The 17623-nt window shown below is 34.9% G+C and overlaps 1 protein-coding gene across 1 annotated transcript in view; it reads right to left on the minus strand.

Moving 5' to 3' along the window:
• The window catches only part of LOC115236064, a 36218-nt gene extending 25373 nt beyond the window's left edge, over positions 1-10845 (minus strand). Inside the window, exons 1-3 of the mRNA XM_029808260.1 lie at positions 10514-10845; positions 6535-6699; positions 100-971 (exon numbers count right to left, since the gene is read on the minus strand). Coding sequence (XP_029664120.1) covers positions 100-971; positions 6535-6699 — 1037 coding nt within the window. The 5' untranslated portion in view covers positions 10514-10845. The remainder of the gene's footprint in view (positions 1-99; positions 972-6534; positions 6700-10513) is intronic.
• Positions 10846-17623: the final 6778 nt, after the last annotated feature.

Consider the following 17623-nt stretch of genomic DNA (forward strand, 5'->3'; position numbering starts at 1 on the left):
AATACTACATTATACTACACTATACTACAGTATACTACATATATATGATTGATTTGCTTATTTAGAAATGGGCAAGCAGAGATGATGTCTTGCGCGTACCTGCTTATCGATGATGATCCATTGTGAATATCGTCGTTGCGACGGATCGCTTTCGCCATTAGTCCATTGACCCGCACATCCTGGGAGCTCAGGAAAGGCTTAACCGGCAGGGCATATATCGGGTCGTTGTAAATATTTTTGTCAGGATTACTGTCGGCTGTCGCGTTGGTTGTCGTCGGTAGATTGCCGCTGCTTCTGGTGTGCTGAGGCAGCGTGTAAACCGGCTGCGAATACGTTCTCGAGTGATGATGAATCCGACGTTGATGATGAGTCGTCGCCGGTCCTATCGATCGACTACCGCTTTGGATGTCCACTTGTGATTGAAACTGCGTTCTACAGGCATTCATAGTGATAACTTCTCCATGCTGTTGCTGCGAGCCGCATAAGCTTGATAGATTAGGATGCGACATGGAATTGCGCGATTGCGTCCGGAAATGCGCCCCCTTCGTGTAATAGTGATGGTGATGATTGTGACGATGATCCTGCGAGTTCTGGGCGTAATTTTGTTGCTGTTGAAGCGAGCGAAATTGATTGATCGAAAATTGAGCGTGATCTTGCTGTTGTTGTTGCTGCTGCTGCCGCTGCTGAACAGTCAGATGATCCAATAAATGTTGTCCGACATGAAGCTGATGTTGAAAAGATGGCAATTGGACGTGGTCCTGCTGCCGTTGCGGATGATGATGGCCGTAGATTTTCTCGTGATTCGATGGATCGATGATGTTTCGTGTAGGACAAAGAACGTTCAGCTGATAGTAGGTTGCTCGCTTTCGCGCGGCATATTGCGGCGATCTCACAACTTCTCGATACATCTCCATCACTATATGTGTAAAGGGTCTTGCTTGTAGACGCGTTCGACAATATTCGGATATTACCTGCAAAGCAGAGAACATGATACATTGTTAAATCATATATTGATAGCGTGGGTGGCTTTTCGATATCTGATACGGACACACAGAATTCTTCCATATACATACGATGATTAATATTGTAAACTATGACATATTTTATAATATATATGTAATTAAGGGAATGCATCAAAAACAAAAGTATACTATTTTTTTATCAAAATTGAAACGAGAAAAATTAATATTATTTTGCGTCTAGGAGATAAAATTACTTGATTGACGCGCAAGTTGAATGTCGTCGCGCAAATGACGTCCATGCAAGTTTGTAATAATCATCGCGGACATAATATGACTGATATATGTCTATATATGTATGTTTATCTGACATAGATGATATACAATATACGTCAGTTAAACGTCCATGCAAGTTTGTAATAATCATCGCGGACATAATATGACTGCGCCGATGCGTTTATCGTACTACCCAGCGAGCCGATTATCTAGTTTCGAAACTTTCGCGTCGCACAGTAGACGAATTATTAGCTTAAAGCTTAAAGGAACAATGGCTTTAGTTGGAATTCTATAGATCCGGCGAACTGAGGAAGTGCCACTACTTATTAACGCTTTATTCTCTATCCCAGTGGTGATAAATTCAACACGATTAAGAATCTTAAGAAAGAATAATAAAAAATATTTTTCTTCCGCAGAACTTTTATAATAACTGTTGACAAAAATATGAAGAACATATTTGAAGGATTAATAAAAATGTCATCTTTTTATTTATTATGATATTATTGCTCGTAACTTGAGTAGTCGTAATTAATTTCAGTTGAGTGATACACATATAGTTTCGTAGTTTACTGTTGTCTCCAAAATGTTGAATAATTCCACGAGTCTTTTTCCGGCTTTTACATTGTTGCTTTTATAATTGATAAAAATTGGGATTCTCTCTTAAACTGATAGAAAAATAAGCTCTGCAAATTCTTCAATTTAGTAAGAAATCAATTCCAGTCATCGCGGCGTTGAATAATGTATGATGAAATTTTAAACAAATTTAACATAGAATTCAAGCGAGTATTGTGAGACAACAAGTAATCAGTCAGAGAATTTAATGCAGCGTTTTACTCTTCTCCGATGTAAATTTCTCGGCACATCATGGTAACGAACAGACACGGCGCGACATTGATTCGCCGTTCCATTACACTGCGATTTAGAAGTAACTGAGATGTAAGGCAAGAGTAATAGTCGCATAAACTATTATTCTTAACAAATAACGGCAGATGGTGCTCCGCTGACTATCAGTTTACGCCAGGATCTGCATCCACCGACTGTAAAGTCAAGTGTTCGGTTCTCGTCTTAACTCAGCGGCGTGCTCAACCATCGGGGCTGCTTTATCTGTGCGGATATAGATACGACCAAGGCAAAGTAGGTGCTCCGCGAGCGGGGGATAATTTATTGGCCGCCGAGGAATCCTCGATAGAAATTGCGGTTCCGTATTACGCCGCATGCCTTGTGCCCTTGCCCTTTCTCCCGCCCTTGCTCATCGGCGAGATTTCATCAATTTCGGGAGTTATCGGAATTACGGATGCAGAATTATCGCTGCCCAAGACGAACGACTTATTATAACCGCTTCGTTCTTCGCGCGCGATAACCGCCACAGCGTTTTTGAGATTGCCAGCCGTTAATCATCGGACTCGGGCGAAATTATCACAGCTATATAGATATGCATACCGTTCGTATGCAATTTCACGTCCGGAACCGCCCCTCGTCGTGCCTCATCGGGCCGTGCTAAATCCCCTGAAAATCCCCGGAATTGTGCGCGAACCGGTCCGCGAATTTATTCCTCGTAATGTCGTGGCACCGTCGCGCCTAATGACGTCCTGCGGTTGCATAAAGTAATCTTTTGAGAGTGAGATTCGGACTCACGACTTAGCCACGTGCAGATTTATCGCTCCGCTGCGCTTACATTGCAAAGCGTTTTTAATCTTTATTCTGGCTCTTGTAATCAAAATATACTTATTATTTAACCAAGCTATTATAAAATTTAAATATGTTTATGTATAAAGATTTTTTGATATTGATATTCAAATCGAATCATTCAATCATTATCACGATTTTTTCCTGCGTATTTTTTATACATTATCTCGTTTGTAAACCAAAAATATGTCATCCGAGATGAGAAAGAGAAATTAAATCTCTATTTTACTCAAAATTTTCGCAAGTTCCAAGGCTAGAATTGGCTGAAAAATTTCGGAAGCGTCGCATCGCTCGCGTGCTCGGCACCCGTGTGAAAACGTGCAATGTGCTGCATCCCCGCGATGCAAACGGCGTTGCAACGTGCGACCGCATTCTCTATCACGCAATCTGTTTGTCCTAATATTTACACGCGGGAGAAGTCTGTATGACGCGTATTTCCTATATATCCAATCTGTTTGCCGTTTCGATCAAAATCATTTAATCGCACGCGGAGGCGTTGCGAATCGTCCACGATTAAATTTCATCTTGTTACTTGCATCCCTGTAAATGCCACGATATCCGATAAACAGATAGAAATCGCTCGTGTATGTTACATATTAAACTCTTTGATGTGCGTAACGAAATTGTGATATCGTAAATTGTCACGTTGATATCGCACCTGGAAAATATGTACATAACGATTTAATTTTAGTAAGCAAATAAGGTAGAGAGAGAGAGAGAGAGAGAGAGAGAGAGAGAGAGAGAGAGAGAGAGGGGCGAGGGATTTTATTTAGAGGCGAGAGTTTTAATTAATATTAATCTCATGTTACTTATTACACGAGTAGATTAAATGGGCAATCAGAAAATAATTAAATGCTATTTAATATCGATCGCATTTAGATATTTTATACAACGGTTATTTACTTAAATTATAATAAGCAATTATATAAAATATATACAGACATTTTTAAAATACATATATTGAGACTAAATTAATATCGTAAAAACAAATATAATTTTTTGTTGTACGAATGTCACGCATGGAATATGCGTTTGATCTTTAGTCTTACAATCAAGTATCACATTTTTGCAATAATGTAAAATAATTTCCATTATTTGTGTTATTTTTATTATTTTTTTATGTAGCACCTTTCAAACGTGTTATACCGCAATTCATCGAGCAATTATTTGTGGTTAGCGGTTGCTGGGGGCGATCCGGATATTGACTCAATTGATTTTCATTTCGTGTTTGTTTTCAGATTATATGTTTATGCGTATATATATAAATATAATAGAATATAGAATATCTTATATATATTTCACTTCATATTTTTTCACACGGCAACACATATTCTTTCTCTTTAATAAATTAAAAGTTACTTCTTTTTAGAAAGGAAAAAAAGAAATGCAATTTCATTAGATGCAAATTACACAACTTTTTAGTTGTCGATATTAAATATGTTAAAAAATGAGACTTAAATTAATATTTCATTAAAGCAAACTTTCTCAAATCATTTATTACTATTAAACTTCTGGCAGTAATTAAACTACCTTTTTCACGTTTATTTTGTCTTTTTATCTTAATGTTATCTCGGAAAAATATAATTCAGCTACAGAGATTTTATTGCTGGACACCTCGTATATAGTTAATTAAATCTTATTACATGCGTTTTAGTCAAATACTATATATGTTAAATACTATATATCTCTGATTCATACTCGGTCTTTGAATTTCACTTAAAGGCACGTACATTCGCGTTGTACGTTTCTGTATCTCTTGTCATGCAAATCATCGACACCTGCCTCGAGTGTCGTCTCGTCGCACAAATGTCGCGCAGCATGCTCGCCCTCTCCGTGATGGGTAATTCAATTAAAGCAAGCTTTCATGCACCGATGGTGGATACCCAAGGGCCGTATGGTGTCGTGACTATGATTAAGTCTACATGGTTTATTGATTAATCTCCTATGGATATTATTGAAGTCAGACATAATCCACGTGCGCGCACGCATAACTGGTAATGTTAGAATGAAATTATTTTGAAAAAAAGAATTCATAATATTGATCACTCAATTGTATATATATGTAACTCTTTTTTGATTCTAAATTAAATTTAAAGAGATTTTTAATTATTTTTAAACATAATAACATCTGTCATTTTCTATGTGGGTAAATATAAATTTTCTCAAAGTTATAAATCTAAATTATTGCATGTATACAATGTGACAATCATAAACAAAATATATTATCTGACGTTTTATATAAAATAGCAGCAGTCCTTCCAATATCATAATTCACGTGATCACGAAAGTACGCAGACATATGCATCGAAACAAGTTGCATTTACCGCAATGTCTAGTCGCAGTTATAAACTAAGAGTCGAATCGTTGCTCTGACACATCGCGTGAGGTGATTTGAAATGTCAGAGTTACATACTATTAACGATTAATTGCTTGATTATTCTCGCTCGATCTCTATAGATGCACGCCATGCACTTCCCTAGTATATGCGCTCGATTTTAGCCCGATGTAGGTGCTTGCACGAGCACGTTCGCGACGTTGAATTACTCACCATTCGTAACCGTGATGTGAGAATTAATTTTCCTACGTGCTACTATACCTGGGATTAGGTATTGTTAACCGCAGGTTGTCAAGATGGGAGCCGCAGCGATACGTGTAGGTACGATAAAGTATCTTAATACAATTCGTCATACCTACGCAACGACGATTTCTTTAATATATATCATAGTCAGTACTTATTCAGATATCTAATTTAATAATATAAGAAGGCAGAGAATTTTTTACTCTAAGAGATTTATTCACTATATTTATTTCCGGAATGTGTATTCTTCGTGCAACTGTTAATATATTCGTTATTATTTGTTAATATTCTTTGTATGTTATATAAATATGAGATAATTTTTAAAAATCTTAGGATAAAATATATTTTAATAAATAAAAAGCGCAAATTTATAAAATTAAAAGAAAAATATATTATGAAATAATAATACAAAAAATGGAAGATTTTGTTTTATTAACAAGGATTAAATCTGTTTATATTAAATATAATCTGTATTAAAAAATATAGATTATTTTTGCAGCTATATTGATGGATGTATCTACTTATCTGATTACATAGCAAATAGCTATTAATAAAACGATCAAATCAGAGAATCAAAAAAAATAGTACGTACGGAAAATGACTTTACACATCATTAACACGTAGAATAAAATGTCAAACGTTAAAAATCGTAATAAGCATTTCTCGTTGATTTATTTCGCTCGGTCGATATAGTGCGCGTACAACGCGTAGAATAAAGTTCGAAATTTCGAGTTATCTAACCGTACTTTCGCGGCAAAATCGGCAGTTTCGACCTTTGTTATAGTAGATTGTATATTGCTCCGCACAATGCTCTTCAGTTACGTAACGCGGACGTTGTGTGCGTGCGCGTGAATATTCGCATTGATGATAAATGAATCGAGTACAACAGCTTTTTGAAAAGTGCAAACAAAACGCATTCAACGCACTTATAAATAAATATTACATCGAGAAAATTGGTGAAAATGCAGCAGTATCGTGTCGGAAAAAGAAACTTATAACGGATAGGGAGAACCCGATAAAAATATAAAAACTTACGTCGAGCAGATTCATCAAAGAGGCACGTCTGCGAGGATCAGGTTCCGTCATGGCGGCCAACACTGATTGCAAAGCGGAAGAGGGCGAAACAGAAACGGTCCCCGTTAATGCCGCTATTCTAGGAGTCGTGTCAAGTAACGCCCTTCCTAAAGAATACATCCACATCTGTAATCAAAACGAGAGATTAATTGGTATACATTAATTACAAGATACATTAAATACAAAGATTAATCAAAAGATATGCAACAGATAAAAAGAATTAATTCATTATAAATTCTTTTTTAAGCAACTACGGCAATTCGAAATACTTTATTTATATTTAAGATATACAGGGCAGCGCGTTAAATAGCGAAAAATACATTTTGACTAGATTAACAATTTGTGACGTATTTTAAAATATACATTTGTGCATGAAAATTTATGTCATTATCAAATAAAAATAAAACAAATGACTATCTCGAGAAAGGCGTTAAATGATAAGAAATATTTTTGCTGAATTTTGTTAAAACATATAATAAATCTCAAATCTTGCAGTTTTCTCTTAATTTTTAATATATATAAGCAAATATCTGTAGGCTGATAAATAAAATACCATCTCGAAAAGAAGCACAGTAATATTTCGCGTATCGGCTAACAATAAACTATCGCATGTCGAAGAATAATACACATCAATCTCGTGTCTTGAAAATCAAGCTTTTTCATCTAAAGCGGATTTAATAATTAGATTTATTTTATTTTGTAAGAGAAAACACACGCATATATGTGAACATGCGCACGCGCGTCTATTAGATATATCAAAAAGAATTATATAGATTCAAATATCAGCTATTGATATTTTTACTTGCTGAGAAAACAATGTTGTTTGATACCTTCATAGATACTATTACAAAATATCGATTATGTAAACTTTATTTCTCCGACACTTGAAAAATAAGAATTGATAAAATTTTATATTTCCACTTAGTGCTTTAGAATAAATAGAATAAATATACAATATTAATTCAAGATAAGTTTGCATTAATACAAAATTTTTTATCGTATGACTCTAAACACTACATTAATGCTTAGTTTTAATTACTTTGGTCAATACACTTAATTTTTTTGATACAGATATTCACCAGTATTTTAAACATCAAAAAACACGAGATCTTCGTGAATTTAAGCTACATTGACTTCAAGTTGCGGCCGTAGCTTTCTCGTTTATTTACGAGAACGGGAAACAACGGTAACCACGTTGCATATATAGGTTACAGCACCTGCGCGACTCTCACCGAGTACTGCAGTGTCACAGAGATCATTCTAACAACACGCTTGTACATTGTGTTACGCGATGAAAAATGTAAGAGCGACAACCGTTGGAAAAAGCAACGCTTTTTCGCGTTTGCTTCGTGTTGGTCCAGGTAATCGTTGTTGTGCTACTGTGCTGTAGCCATTGCTGGCAAGTATTTCGTATTCGCCGGAAAAGTAGACGCAATGAATAGCATTCTGTTATCAGTGACGGATTTAGGATATTTTGGCAAAAGCCAAATGAGTTTACATTAATCGAAAAATATTTTAAAAATTTATTCTTTTTTTGACAAATTTTGATGCAAATATTTTTAGATAGGTTGAAGACAATTCTGTAATTTACATAGAAAGTATAAAAAACATAAGAATATGCATATATTTAATTCTATATAATATAAATATGCGCAAAATTAATTTTATTTAAAATTTCTTTTGTAATTATAAATTTTTTTATTAATATCTTATATTGTCATAGTCAGCAAGAAAGTATAAAATGTCTGAGTTCTCATGTCATAGATTCATGCCTTTTTTTGCCTCGATCAAAGTCCGCTACCATTCTTTATAATGTTATCTAGAATCGGAATAAGTTACAGGAAAGTTATACGAGTCACTGTGTCTTTTTTCTTTTTATTTTGTTCTATTATAAAAGCTGGTAGAAAAAGACGAAGCATTTCTTTCCGCGCTTTTTGACTGCGTCAAATTAGTCGTCCCTCGCATAAATCTTGTAAAAGTCTTTTGTTGACCGTCTTCATATTGTAAAAGTATTGCTGAATGTCTAACAAATTGCTAATTATTTTCAGCTCAGTAGCGCAATAAAATTAATTATATTTTTTCTCCGCTTGTAACGAAATCCCATTCCTCTGTCTTCGCTAAAATCTTGTCGCCATGAAACAGAATTCATTTCTCGATATCAGGTTTTAAAATATCGTTAATGGAGATGCACAGTACTTTATTCGATTGAAATTGAATATTGCATTTTGATGTTGGCTTGCTTAGCGAGTATGCACAGAGAAAAAACAGATTGGAATATTAAATTCTAACGAGTTTTATTGAAAGAACTTCCGTATTTTTTGCACTTAATCAGTATCGTATTTTCAAGATAATATTCTTCTACGTTACGAATGTGGAAAAAAAGTATTCTTTATTCAAATTCTCTCTTTATATTTTTTATTTATATATTGTATTATTCTCACACTATGAATTCCAGTTTCTGAATAATAAAATATAAAAAATGCGAAAATTAATAATATAAATTTTTTTCAATATCAAATGCATATTAACGTATTTATAAAGCAGGAGTTATCTAAATTTTTCACAGTTTCTCGCATGAGAATTCATGGTTATAGAACATTGAATTAAAATATAATAGCCCTTATATTATTGTCACTGAATCTTTATAAACATCGAAGATTTTATTTCAATGCTATTTTAATATAGTTCTGGATTGCGAAATTTTCCTGTCTTGTAAACGTAAATTACGGTCGTTTTTGTTCGCGTGATTAACGAGCAATACGGATACGGTTGCATCAGGGTTGCGTGTTTTCCGCAAGGACTTATCTTTTCGTTAGATACGAGGACGAGACAGAAGAGGGAAAGGGAGGGAAGAGAGGCTTCGAAATCGGTGATATAAAAGAACGATGCGCCGAAGTTTATTTATCGTGCGCGGCATTTGTTCTCCCTTTAATCTGCAGGAGATAAATACCGGTCCGTGTTGAAACAACAAAGCTCTATCCGGCTATCAACGGGAAGAAAGAATGGCACTGAAGGGGGAGGAGGGCGAAAGGGATCGCGGCGAGAAATGGAGGAAGTGGAGAGAGCGAGAAAATCCGAGGGACGCGCTGAAAAAAATACGGGAAGAGACATAGAAATGGCGCTAGGATTTTGATAAAGGTACTAAAATAATTGGCTTCGGTCCCTCTACGTGCATCCCTCTTCGTTCTTCGAATCTTTCAAACAGTCAGTCTCGCACAACGACGGCCCCGTTAAAAATTCAACTCGGCACTCAAACGCGAGTGTCGAGCAAATAAAAAGTCGTCGAGCCGTCAAAGGACGAGCACGGCGGCTTAATTCTTTTCGCGCTGAAAGGATTTTAATAGAACGCGTTCTTAATTCTCCGCGTTTCGCTCTTTTAATTATACCATCGGCCTCGTCCTTCCGGTAAATACCAGTACTATTTATACGCGCGTACGTGTATAATTGACCGGCCGGAGAAACGGAACTGTTTCTGATAAACATAATTTGCTCAGTCTTCTCTCGATTTTCATATTTACCTCACAATACGTAATTATTCGATACATTAAATATTTATTTACTTTTATCAGTATAATACTATTAAAATCAACGTTAGATATCACATTACATGATCATTTGAAAGCTGTAAGCATTTCGCAAATTCCAATAATAATATGCATTATAGACGGGGACCGATCGGGAAATCAGAAAAACTTCCGGGAAAAGTAAAAAAAAAAAAATTAATCTTGAAATTTATATCAAATAAACTTTTACAACATGCTGTGCAATAATTTAGCGTTAGTAAGATTAGTGGCGTTATGGAATAGCAGATGTAAAGTGAATATCAAAATACCGCGCTAAAATTCACCAAATGACAGATATTGATTGGGACGCAATTAATTATTGAAAAATTTGTTATTAACGGTGCATCATTAAGCGCCGCGTTGCGAATGTAACGTACTTTTTCCGAATCCGTGTCCGAATAAATCCGACCGGGTCGATATTCCGGTGGTAGGTACGCGCGAGCAGTCTCCGGCGGTGCAAGCTGCAGCAAAACCCTACCACGTGGTGTCAATTCCAGTGTGTGTGGAGTCACCACTGGTCCTGCTCTCGAACCACCCACCACGCCTCCATCTGGAACAAATATTAATGGGAAATATGAATCTGTCGTCAGACATATAAACTATACTAGGGTACCTAACGTAGCGAAACAGATTGGCATGTCCTAAGCTAAAGTAATATTAGTAAATCTCTATTGTATATCTTTTTGAAATTCTTTCACATATATAATGGCAAGAGCTGTGTTTGAAGATGACATTATATAGTATATTTTTATTCTTGAGAAGAGAAAACTGTCATTTGGTAATTTAATTTTTTATAGAGAAAATTTTTATATTTATACAGCAAAAAAAAAAAGAAATAAAATTTGTTAATAATTTATTTAACAACGAGCAGAAAAAATAAAATACATGGAAAATCTCTGAATTAATTAAATCGCATTATTCGCATCCAGAAATCTTTTTCTCTTGTGAGATGGCGATTCGATGTACTGTAACTTATCAATCATGTTTTAATATGTTGTATAATCATGATTTATCGCTCAAAACCATGATTATATTTGTGCCAAACTTTACTTAAGGAGAATTAAAGTTATAATTAATTCTTCGAGTAGTTAGTGTATACGGGGCGGACAGGCTTAAAGGCTGACGAAAATTGGTCGCAGGTGCATGTGTGAGGATCTTCTGTTCGGCAAAGGGATCTTCTGGAAATTACTCGATTTATTTATCGCGATCGTGCTTTTGCTCAGAATCATTTATTATCGTTTGTAATGTGCTGCGTACTTTTCAACGTCCGCGCACTGTCAAGGTCCTACGGAATTGTGTAAAAGCTTGGGATGTAATTGCAGGGAAATCACGTCGAGATTGGGAAAGATTGAGGAAACAGTGAATCTTCCTGACTTCTTCTTCTCCTGTAAATCTCATCTTCTTCTGCAAACTTCTAATCGTATTTTCTTCAATCGCGCGCGTCTGTAGTTGCTCCAATATCGACCAAGAGACCAGTCGTCAATCTTTTTAACATTTTCCGATCGTGGTAATAACAGTGATGGAGTTTTATCGCACAGTTTCTGTATTACATTACTGCCGTACATAGAAAAGCATCGATTTTAAAATACTATTACGTAATCATTTTATGAAAATATCATATTTTACCTGAGCATTATTTTATTTTTATATCTTATTAATACGGTTAAGAAGTCGCTACGTTATCCATGCGGACATTGCGTGGCTTTTGTTTAATGGCAAACAGTCTAGGCACAAGTGCCAGGCCATCTATTATACCGTTCTCGTTATAAATCCCGTATAATTCGCCATTGGGGTGCTAATTCTGCGCGTGTCACGGACATTAACAGCCTAATGGTGGGCTAAAGCGCCTTGACACGGAGAATATTGTTCCACGAGTACGCCTCGGTAATTTAGGCAAGCGCTTCTACCGACAAATTCTTCCCCTGCTGTCTTTACTAAGAGCGTCAAGGAAATTAGTGAGAACTAGCATGCGAAAATTGACACGCTACACAATTAAGACTAAGTGTATTCATGCAGATACTTAAATCATCGTCGCATTCTATTTTAACTACAAAAATCTCTGTGAAATATTTAAAACTTTCACAATCTAAGATATCTATTTATGTAAGTTATTATGCGACATGCACAATGCCGAGTTGCAATTTGTTTTTGTTCTATTTGTTTTTGTCCGTATTTGTTGCAATCAGTGATATGAGCCTCGATTTCTAATTCTACCAGTAGTTAATCTTTACGGACGATCGGACAGATCTCCGTGCAAATTAGAAAGCAGAAACGTCGAATGGAATGCTTCCGAGCGATAAACTATTTCCGTTCGCCGAAGATTTAAGCTCTAAGGAAATTACGCGGGTTTGAACGGATCGACGTGTTTACTGATAAATCTCGACTAATCTCTAGATGAGGAGAGACGAGTCACGTAATCACATCGTCTGATCATTATATTTTAAAGTTAGACTAAAATCCATTTACACATACAAATATATTTAAAATCTCACAAATTATATATATATATGAGAAAATATATTACATATACATTATGTACCTTTTATAACCAAGTATTAATGGATTAGCATTTGCGTTGTTGCAAATTCAATCGGGTTGTTAAAAATATCCATTTGCATACTGAACACGTTAATTATCGATGCCATTTGCATTTCGTCGGGAAAAAGAAATTTACTGGATAAACTGTACAGCGTTACCGAGCATTTGCGTCATTTATCACTGTCCCTTTTTCACCGGCGATGTGTTATTTCGTCCGATGTTGGACCAGTAGTCGATCTCTGTAAACGATCGGACTCTCGGTCGGACGGCGCAGTCTGATCGCTGACAATAAAGCAAAGACGCGACTTGTTGTTCTGTAGAATACAAGAGTCGCCGAAATTAATGGCATGACAATTTATTTGCTGTAAACAATGTTTGTAACGAAACGTGACAAACGTGACTTTGCTACTTGCAGAATGTTCCGTCCCAAAAGTTGACGGACTAAATTCGCTAGCCACAAAAATGGCAATCACTGTTTGCAAAATTTAATATCCAGCTAGAAAATTTTGTTATAATTTTTCAAGAGACACAATGTAGAATGAATATATATAGATCTCTTTGATTTTCCTAAATATGTTTTTTATACTTATTTTATTATAAATTAATATTTTAATATTTATATATATAATTTATTTTATATTTGTCATTAAAATATATTTGTTTTAATATTTGGATAATAATTATACGTTTTCCATCGGTTACTAAATTGTGTCAAAGATACAAATAAATATTTTAGATAGCATTAATGCGTAACTTTAATTACAGTCGGCTAATTATTGTAATTGCTTCGTTAATATAAAGTGAACTTGCGTTAATGCATATAACTGTGAGCGTATTTACGAAATCTTCATACGTGATTGATGATTGTGCGTATATTCCAAACATTAGGCCGCTCTTTCTACATCCCATTACATCTTTTGCGTTCTCTCGCCGCAAAAGGTCGAAGCAGATCTCAAGTTACATCGTATTGTATCTGTCTTCCATCGATCTTCGTTCAGGCAATAATGGGAAATGGCGCGGGCATTCCAAAGCTTTTAGTTTAAAAATGGAAATGCTTTTAGACATTTGTATTTTTTTCAGGATCCCTAGAGTAGTTAATCTAACTGTCTACGCGAGAAAGTTCAGTATTTCTAATAATTTATACTGACAATGTAAATAGAAAAAAAAACCAAAATATAATAGGTAATCTTATAATAAATTGACATGTTTAATTCTGATTTTATTTTGTGAAAATCAGAGTCTATTATACGAATTTTTTCTAGTAAAAATCTTTAAATACATCATTAAGACAAAGTCTAATTTTAGAAAGTAAGATATAATTAAGAAAAGGAAATTTTTACTCAAAAATTATGACTACTTGACTTTAAATTATTCTATCAACGTCATTTTTTTTGGATTTCTCTAGGATTTTATATGTTCACGCTTCTCGATATTCTTAGAGTATTAACACTATCGGGCTTTACATGTAATAAAGAGCTAGAAAGATTATACGTGCACACACAAGGATTCTCACTCTTTTTTTTCTCCGGCTCTATTAATATTGAAGGTTATTACTAATAAATAGTGAGTTCCTTCTATTTTTCTTATCAATATAACTAATGTTCTAAATATTCATTTAATTTTACTAAATAATTTTATGATATATTTGATGCTAATATTTGAATTAAATAAGTGAACCTGTCTGTTTAATAATGAAATAGGTCTTGGCTGCCTCAGTCAAATTGAATATTAAGAGCTGAGTTTGTAGTTTCTAGTATGTGCCAAAAAACAAAAAGGCACATAAAAAGATGCGAATATCTAAGGAAGTCAGAAATCTTAAACATATATATTCGATTCAATACAATTCCAATTGGATTCACATTTAGATCGCTTTCTTTTTATAATAGTTGCATGATTTTAGAGATTTTCTTTATTATTATGATGTACAGGAATAGCTCGGTAACATATTTTAATGACAGATTTCTTTTAATTAATTAGAAAAATTTTCTTAATTGCTAATAGTTTTCAAGTTATAAGTGACAGAAAATAAATGATCTTTACTAAGTTTTGAAAGCAAATAGATAAGAACATTTTCACACATTTTAAATAAACCTGGAGTTTTAAAGTTTTAATGGATTAATATAATTTCAGGATTTTACATATAAAGAATTTAATGTTGGAAGTAAAGAAAGGCTTCTATTGTTTGGTCATAATACAAATCTTTTCAAAATTCAACAAGAATGTATTATTAAAGTTTAATGCGGTGTATAACTATCGTTTATATAGGTAAAGCATCATTTTACCCCTATGAATATTATTTCTCAAAGCAAACATAATATTTCTCGTGGAGTTACTGTCGCGGTATTTCTGCTTTTAATCTGCGAAGGAACGTTTAAAGGGTTCTCCAAGCAGACGAGCGTAAGCGGCGAGAGTTAGATGGTCGTCCTTTTGTGGATAGATAATGAGAGACAAAGATAGATGAGATAGAACGGAGGAAACTTCATGTGTCGGGATTATCGGGATACTCGCCCTTCATCTCTCGTTTATTCGTGGTGGATGACCTCGATACCGCTTGATATTGCCATTTTGAATGACTGATTCAACTTGTCACAGTGATTCAAATGTCGATTTTCACTGTCGATTTTCATTCGTCGGGCTCTCTTCGTTTTGAATAAAAATAGGAGATCAATACTCCAGTCTCTTTCAGGCTTATTATATTTTTTTTCAGATGGTAATACAGATTAACGGAAGATTCACATGTGGCTGCTGCAGATATCTATGATAGATCGTTACGACATGCAAAAACACCGACTCAACTTTATAGATCGCGCTTATAACGAATCCATACTTTTATTTCATGTTAAACTATTTGTTTTTTTTTATACTACAGCTTTTTGAGCATAAATGCTCAACGGGCATTTATAAGTATTTGGTGAATTTGTCTTTGCGAATACTAGCGTACTCAGACGTTCGTTTTTTCTTTACGAATGCAATTTTTCGATATATGATATATAATGGATGTTAAAACCATTTAGAGTTCCAATGAAAATTTTAACCGAACTGCTAAAAGATAAACGATTGCATACATTAAAAAGACTAATAAAAAAAATAGGGGAATATGTAATTATTTTTAACAACTTATTAGTTTTTTCAGTTTTACACATTTATAGAATATCTCATTAAAATTATTTTATTCAGCATATTTTTTAAAATAATTTTTTATAATTAAACGTTGATCATATTCCTCTAATTTTTTCATGTAATTTATCATTTTATCTATTTGCCTCTTTAATTTACGAATAACTATATATTAATTCTTTTACGATTTAATAATATTATTGAACGATATAGCGTACAAAATCGATTACTTACAATTGACATTTTGATAAATAACTACGATAGATAGGACCAAAGTAATTTTCAAAATAAATCAGATTTAAGTCTATGCTTCAGACAGTTACGATTAAATAACCTAGGAGAATAATGAGACTGTGTACATTAGAATTTTAAATACATCTCAGAGAGAAACGTGTTGATACTCTTTCTATAATATATCTTATTTGTGTAACATTATTTTATATATAAAACCAGGCCAAATTTTTAAAATTTAATTACTTTCCGACAATATTTTACTCGAGCTATTTTTATTTCTTTTTCACTCGGAGTTATTTTAACGATTCGTGGCCATCGGAAAACCTTCCGAATTCTCGGCGCATTTCACAAACGCGATTTTTCCTTGCCAGGACGGTCGCGTTCACTCGCCGTATTACTCAACAGATACAGGACTAAATAGAGAAGGGAAGGGGGCGCCGAATAGAGGGTGAATTTCGAACGGTCAGTGTTTATGGGACAGACAGAAACGGAGGGCTCTAGGAGACTATCCATCAATGTCAAAGTTTGTACATATACATGTATATCTGTACACGTATAGAATATATCCTCGGCCTTCTCCGCGCTGTCCATACACGTACGCATGCCTACGTCACACCCACGCGAATGGGACACCGTCCTGGAATCCGCCAACGCGGTTAGGAAATAGGTGAACATTTGCGGCGCTTCATGAATCTCTAAAACAATCTTCGTGCGTTTTCGATGCAAGGTGTTGGCAGGAGCCCGCGGGATAATATACAAGATGCTATCGAAAATTTTTCGGACTTACTTTATAAAAAATGTTAGACTTACCTTATTTACAATTTGCCTTCATCCCCTTGGAAGTAATCTTGTGATTTTATACAGCCACCCCAACGTTTCTGTCATACTTCAAATTTTCCTTGGAAATTTTTTTGCTGTATTGTGTGAAGCATCCTCTGTGATTCGGTCTTAATCTCTTGTACCGTTTCGAAACATCGCCCTTTTGAGCTTCAGTTTCATTTTTGGAAACAAAAAGAAGTCACAAGTGGCTAATTCTGGCGACGTTTCTCACAAACGATTTTTGCAATTTTTTTAATTTTCGGAGATTGTGCGCGACCATCCTGTGCTTGTCGTATTCGACCAACGTTTTGACCAAAGTTTTCTATCAAATTCGAAAAATCGGTCACCGAGACTCTCGAAATGATTTGTCAGGCTTTTGGTGACGACGCTTTAGGTCATACACAATATTTCGAGTGGCATGCACACTTAAAAAAGGACCGAACGTTGGTCAAAGACGACAAGCACACAGGACGGCCGCGTATTAGCACAACCCCCGAAAATGTCGAAAAAATTGCAAAAATCGTTTGTGAGGACCGTTGCTAGATTTAGCCTCTTGTGATATTTCAGTTGAGTTTCCTTGTGAGTTTTGTTCTCAAAAAAGAAACTGAAGCTCAAAGGGCGACGTTTCGAAACGGTACAAGAGATTGAAACCGAATCGCAGAGGGTGCTTCACACGCTGCAGTAAAAAAATTTCCAGGAAAAATTTGAAGCATGGCAGAAGCGCTGGAGTGGCTGTATAAAGTCACAAAAAGATTACTTCGAAGAGGATGGAAGCAAAT

This window comes from Formica exsecta, unplaced genomic scaffold (assembly GCF_003651465.1).
Source record: "Formica exsecta isolate Colony F162 unplaced genomic scaffold, ASM365146v1 scaffold243, whole genome shotgun sequence".
NCBI lineage: Eukaryota > Metazoa > Arthropoda > Insecta > Hymenoptera > Formicidae > Formica > Formica exsecta.